The 6,945-nt window shown below is 48.9% G+C and overlaps 1 protein-coding gene across 1 annotated transcript in view; it reads left to right on the forward strand.

The window, feature by feature from the left end:
• Positions 1-6,945, forward strand: part of MYH14 (myosin, heavy chain 14, non-muscle) — a 77,206-nt gene that overhangs the window by 68,519 nt on the left and 1,742 nt on the right. The window contains 4 exon segments of the mRNA XM_010849644.1: positions 469-562; positions 656-779; positions 3,580-3,788; positions 5,597-5,705. Coding sequence (XP_010847946.1) covers positions 469-562; positions 656-779; positions 3,580-3,788; positions 5,597-5,705 — 536 coding nt within the window.

The following is a 6,945-nucleotide window of genomic DNA, read 5'->3' on the forward strand; positions in this document are numbered from 1 at the left end:
GGGGATGGGCTAGAGTAGGGAGATTGGGGGAAGGGGGGCTGGAGAGGGACGATGACGCCTGAGCCTGGACGCAGAAGAGGGAACAAACAGAGAGCGTAAAGGAGCAGGATGGACAGGGCTTTGGGTGGTAAGGGGGCAGAGGAGGGGAGGAGAGGGGGTCTGGCCTGATGACTGAGGGAAACTGGAGGAGGAACTGGTCTGAAAAGAGATGCTGGGCTCAGTGAGGAGGCCATGAGGGTGAGGGATCCTGGCAGGCGGGCGGCAAGAAGTGGACATGGATCACGGGCTACGGAGATGGATTTAGGAGACATCTGCCTATAGACTGAAGCTCATTCCAAGGTTATCCAGGGGCAGCATGTTCAAGTGCAGTGAAAAAAAGATCAACAGACTTGAGGCATGAGGGGTAGGGAGGCCAGTGTTCAGCCAGCCTCCCATCACCGCAGCTGACCACCTGCCTATTTTGCTCGTTGCAGGAACTGGCTGCCTCTGACCGTGCCCGGCGGCAGGCCCAGCAGGAGAGGGATGAGATGGCAGATGAGGTGGCCAACGGCAGCCTTAGCAAGTGAGTGGCCCATGGTAATGTGGGGCAGGGCGCCCTCTTCTGGCCATCCTGCCCTCTCACCTCCCCTGACCTTGCCCTGCCTGTTCTCCCTAGAGCTGCCATTCTGGATGAGAAACGTCAGCTGGAAGGGCGCCTGGGGCAAATGGAAGAGGAGCTGGAGGAGGAGCAAAGCAATGCAGAGCTGCTCAATGACCGCTACCGAAAGCTGCTCCTGCAGGTGAGCACAGCTGGGTCACCCCTGCCAGCCTTGAGGCCCCACTGACCTGGGACCATAACACCCTCAATCCTTTTTCAATTCACATAGGAAAAGGGAATATTTGAGTTGGGTTTTGAAGGTTGAATAGGAGTTCTCTAGGTGGGGGTGGAATAGATGCATTCATTCTGTTGTATTTCTGAGGTTTCTCGAAGGCTGGATCCAGGGAGCATGATGCTGGTAATATGGGTCCAAGGCCTCTTCCAAGGCCTCTTCTCCTGGCTTATAAGTGGTGACTTATAGGTGGCCATCATCTCATCCTGCAGTCACTGGGCTTGACTTTCTGTGCATGTAGGGGGAGCTATCTGATATCTCCTTATAAGGGCACTAATGCCATCATCGGGACCCCACCCTCTTATCCTCATCTAGTCCTAATTACCTCCCAAAGGCCCCATTTCCAGATACACACTGGGGGTTAGGACTTCATATGAATTTGTGGGGCAACAAACATTCAGCCCATAATACACCAGTTCCCCAGGAAGCTAGCCTGGTGATCTCAAAAGCATTTAGAAGTCAACATGGAAAGTGTCCCAACTGGCCCCAAATGGAGCAGCTTGAGCTTCAACCAGGCTCGTAATTACAACTGATTTAAATCCATCAAATCTGTTTAAACCCTCAAGTACACAATGACATTTTTAAAAAATACTAATTAGTCACTGTATTAGTTGCCTGAGGCTGCTGCAACCAATTGCCACAAACTGGGTGGCTTAAAAAGACAGTAACTTATTCTCTCACAGTTCTGGAGGTTAGAGGTCCAAAATCAAGGTGTCATCAGGTTCGTTCTTTCTGAGGGAACATCTCTTCCAGGCTGTCTTCTGGTTGCTTGTCAGCAACCCTTGGCTCGTAGATCCATCAGCCCGGTCTCTGCTTCTGCCTCGCGTGACCTTCCCTATGTCTTCTTTGTGTGTCTGTGCCTCCTTCCCTTCTTGAAAAGACACCAGTTGTATTGGATTTAGCGCGAGGCTGTTCAGTTGCTAAGTCATGTCTGACTCTGTGACACCATGGACTTGAGCCCGCCAGCCTCCTCTGTCTGTGGGATTCTCCAGGCAAGAATACTGGAGTGGGTTGCCATTTCCATCTCCAGGGGATCTTCCTGACCCAGGGTTCAAACCTGCATCTCCTGCATTGGCAAGTGGGTTCTTTACCACTGAGTGAAGAGGGAAGCCCATTGGATTTAGGGCCCACCCCAATCCAGTATGGGCTTCCCAGGTGGCTCAGTGGTAAAGAACCCACTTGCCAATGCAGGAGACGCAGTAGACTCCTGGTGGACTGTAGTCCATGGGGTCACAAAGAGTCGGACACAACTGAGCAACTAACACACTTCAGAAAGGATGGAGGAGGAAACTGTAGATTAAAAGAGACTTAAAAATCATGTACAAAAAAAATTTAATGGGCAGCATTCAACTATAGAATCTAGGGATGCATCTTTGAATAATAAAACTCAAAAGGAAAAAAACAAACAAACCAAGGAAGTGATCACCCTAGGAGTCAGGAGGAGGGGGGAATTCCCTGGTGGTCCAGTGGTTAAAACTCTGCACTCCCAATGTGCAGAGGCTCAGATCGAACCCCTGGTTGGGAAAATAAGATCCCACAAGTTGCACAGCACATCCAAAAAAAGAAAAATGTTAGGATGACATGTTGTTTGGGGTGAAAGGAAGAGGTTGTTAGTAGAGTGGATGCATGAAGTTCTATTTTTTGACCTGGGCAGGGGTGACAATGATGTTTGCTTTTTATTAACCTATACTGGAGTGGGTTGTCATTCCCTTGCCCAAGGGATCTTCCCAACCCAGGGATCAAACCTGGGTCTCCTGCATTGCAGCAGATTCTATACCATCTGAGCCACCAGGGAAGCCCAACCTATTAAGCCATATAGTTGATCTGTTTTTTACTTTTCCTGTCTCATGGTTTTATTTTCCAATAAAAGGTTAAAAAAAAATAGCATATGCTAATCACCACGTCGGTCTCTTCCTGTGAGGGTGAAATGAAGTAAAGTATGAATCAGACTGCATCTGACTCATTTCCGTGTCCCCAGCATAGGACCTCACTCAGAGTACGAGATGAATAAATAAACAGGCACTATTATTAGGGGTGTGGTTACACATTAGCAATATAGTAGCTCCTGTTAATTGAGCTGGCATTTCTCAAAACGATCCTGCATATCATTCTATCAAAACCACCTAAGGTGCTTGTTGAAAATGTGGATTCATGGGCCTCATTCCAGACTTGCTGAATGAGAATCTCTGGAGGGTGGGATACTGTGGTCCATTTTTTTTTCTTTTTTTTCCACAAGCTCTCTGGATGAGCCTGGTGCAAACAAAAATGTGATAACCCTTGGAATAGGCTCATTCACAGTCAAAGATAGAATCGACAGCATTTAAACAAGCCTGTGATAGTCTTCTGGACTTGTTTATATATTGGGCTGAGTTGTACAGCATGTGGAACCTCAATTGCGCAATCAGGGATCTAACCCAAGCCCCTTGCATTAGAAGCTCAGAGTCCTAACCACTGGACCACCACTCTCCTCTTGTGGTCTTATTAAAATAGCAAAAACCTATACAAAAGGTTAAAACCCAGAGTTGGCACTGCTGTTGGCTGATAAGCCAATCAAGGAAAAGTACATTTATTGAGTGTTTATTATGTGCCAGGCTCTATGCTATGCACTTAACAAGCATCAGCTCACTTAGTTCTGGGAGGTTCTGGCATTTACCTCCCACCTTCCCTCTGAGACTCCACCATGACAGTCCTGCCTTCCCCACTGCTACAGGTAGAATCACTGACCACAGAACTGTCAGCTGAGCGCAGTTTCTCAGCTAAGGCAGAGAGCGGGCGGCAGCAGCTGGAGCGGCAGGTCCAGGAGCTCCGGGAACGCCTGGGTGAGGAAGACGCTGGGGCCCGAGCCCGCCAGAAGATGATCATCGCTGCCCTTGAGTCTAAGTTGGCCCAGGCTGAGGAGCAGCTGGAGCAGGAGAGTAGGTAAGTGGGAAGAGAGGGCACAGCTGGAGGGCAACCCTCACATTCTGAGCAATTGAGGCACAGGGGAGCTGTGTTACAAGCACCTGGTTTAGAAACATCCAAAAGGCATCATAATATTAATGGTTGATGGTTTCCTGTATCATTTAGGATGCTCTATGCTGCAAGTAATTGCATTCCCACTATATAATTTAAACAGTAACGTAGCAGTTAGCTATAGCTGCATAACAAGTGTTAGTCACTCAGTCATGTCCAACTCTTTGCAGCCCCATGAACTGTATCCCATCAGGCTTCTCTGCCCATGGAATTCTCCAAGCAAGAATACTGGAGTGGGCTGCCATTTCCTTTTCTAGGGGATCTTCCCGACCCAGGGATCAAACCTTGGTCTCCTGCATTGCAGGAGATTCTCTACCATCCGAGCCACAAAGGAAGCCCCATATGCAGGGAAGCTGCCTAACAAACCACTTTAAAATTTCAGTGACTTAAAACAGCAATCATTTATTATTGTTCATGAGTGTTTGGAATGGTTGGTAGGTTCTGCTGATCTGGATTTGGTGAGCCTCACTCACGCATCTTTGCTCAGCTGAAAGTCAGCTAGATGGATTTGCTGATCTTGGCTGGGCTCTCACATGTCTACAGCCTTGCCTGGAACAACTCGGCTAACTTGTCTCTGCTCTAGGCTGACCCAGGCTTGTTCATATGACAGAGTAAAGGTTCCAAGAGAGAAAGTTTCTTAGGGCCTAGACTTGGAACTGGTACAGTCACTTCTGCCGTATCCTGTCACTAAAGCAAGCCATGTGGCCAGCTCAGATATAAGAGAATATCCAGTCATGGTTGCCAAGCACCACCCATTGCTAGAGGCCCCATCATATGGACTTCACCCTAGTATGATGGTCCATGCAGGAGAGAATGGATGAGCATCAGAATAGGGAAATTCAGGAGACAGTAGGTAAGGATGGTGCCAGGTGTCTGACCTGCAGATCTAGGTGGATCATGGGGAACTGGGAGGAGGAGCAGGTTTGGGAGAAGGCATTGAGCCCAGTGCAGGGTGTACAGGGTCTAGTGGGCAGCTGAGGCTTGGGGCTGAGCCAGGCTAGAGCTCAGGAGACAGATTTAGTGGACACCAGGCTGTTGATGGTTGTAGAAACCTGGGGCACAGTTGAGCGTGTCCAAAGAAAAGTGTGTGAGTGAGAAAGGAAGATAGCAGAGATGGTTAAGGATGGAGTTTTGGGCTCCCAGAGTGTTCTACAAACACAAAGAGCTTGAAAAGGAAATTGAGAGAAGAGAGGGAGAAAGAAGGGAGGTCAGGTGAGAGATGATAGGTCCTGAACCCCTGGGGGCTGGGGCTGTGAGGCTAAGGAGGGGGCAGGGCAGAGTCCAGGGGGTAGTGGGACAAGGTTTGGGTACTGACAGGCCGGGGGTGGGGCAAAGGAGAGAAAATGGGTGAGGATGGTGCTTGGCGGTCTGATTTGGAGACTTGCAGTCAGTGGGTCAGTTCCCTGAGAGGAGGAAGACTGGGAGCGGGGTGGAGGATACAGTTGAACATAAGAGACCTAGTGGGGTGTGGAAAACTGGTGTAGACATGGAGACACTTTTAGGAACATCAAGCATCTTAGCTGAAGTTAAGGATTAGATGCCCTGGTGGTAGCCTGGTACCACCAGGCCTCAGTTGACTGTGGGAGCCAGTTGTAGGTGGGTGGGAAGGTGGGCAGAAGCCACTCCGAGAACAGGCAGCCGCTGGATGAGGCTTGGTGGGGGTAGAACCCTGGGTGAGCAACCGTTTTGATTCTCCCCTTCGTGCCTCTCCTCAGGGAGCGCATCCTCTCTGGCAAGCTAGTGCGGAGGGCTGAGAAGAGGCTTAAAGAGGTGGTGCTCCAGGTGGAGGAGGAGCGGAGGGTGGCTGACCAGCTCCGGGACCAGGTGAGCAGCTGACATCATAGAGAAGCAGTGGGAATGGGGGGACCACTGACCGAGAAGTAGCACGTGACATCTCTAGAGGTAGTGAGCTCCCATCACAAGAGGTAATGTGTGAGTGCTGGACTAAAACCGAGTGCAGACAAGGTCCTGGGCCTTGGTGCATCAGCGGAGAGCCTGAATCAGTGACTTTGTGATCCGTAAATTCTGGAATCTAGGAAAAGCCCTGGTGGGGAGCTGAGACAGCTAATGAGAGGGAAGAAGTTAAATCCTACCCAGAGGCTAGGCCACAGCTTAAATAATGAAGTGGTGTTTATTGAGAGCTTTCTTTAGCCAGTGCTAAAGACATAACATGTAGTAACACTTAAGTCTAATCAGAACTCATGAGGTAGGTACTATTATTTTCCCTCTTATTCATGTCAGCAAACTGAAGTAACTTGCTCACAATTATTTATTTAGTAAGAGATGGAGCCAGAGTTCAACCTTCAGCACTTTGGCTGCATATCTGTGCCCTTAATTATTTATTGATCAGTAAATGTGTCCCCCATACTGTGCTGCCTACTTAAAACAAACAAAAAGACAGCATGCTTGTATTCTCTCATCAGCTCCATTTCACAGGTGAGAAAATGGAAACTTTAGAAGGAGGTATAATTTGCCCCAAAGTCACACAGTTAATAAAGACAGTCTGGATCAGATCCTCCTAGACCCTCTTGCCAGCCTGCACCCCAGGCTCACATGTGATTGACTGTTTGCTGTGCCCTTAAAAGCTCAGCTGTGTTTTATTCGCCAATTATTTCACAAAACAATTGTTGAGCACCTGCTCAACCTGCGTGCCAGGCACTGTGCAAAGCATTGGAGATATGGCTGTGAACGACACCGAGAATGTCCCTGCCCTCATGAAGTTCACATTTTCAACACAGGAAGAGGAAGACACCACCATAAAACCTATAAACAAGCAAAGATAATTACAGATTGTGAAAGGGGTTATGAAGAAAAAAGATAATAAAGAGAGAGGGGAATACAGAGGACTGGAGAATCCTCCCTAGATTGGGAGGGAGGTGGTCCGGAAGACCTTTCTAAGGAAGTGACATTTGAATTGATACTGAAGGGTGAGAAAGAGCCAGGAAGACGGAATAGCAAGTGCAAGGACCCTGGGCTATGGAAACCAGCTCAGTGAGTCCCAAGCAAAGAAGCAGAGCAGAATAACTTGAGAGAAGAATGGGGTTGCGGGGTGGGGGGGGTTGTG

The sequence above is a fragment of the Bison bison genome, unplaced genomic scaffold (genome assembly GCF_000754665.1).
Source record: "Bison bison bison isolate TAMUID 2011002044 unplaced genomic scaffold, Bison_UMD1.0 scf7180017864285, whole genome shotgun sequence".
In the NCBI taxonomy this organism is placed as follows: Eukaryota; Metazoa; Chordata; class Mammalia; order Artiodactyla; family Bovidae; genus Bison; species Bison bison.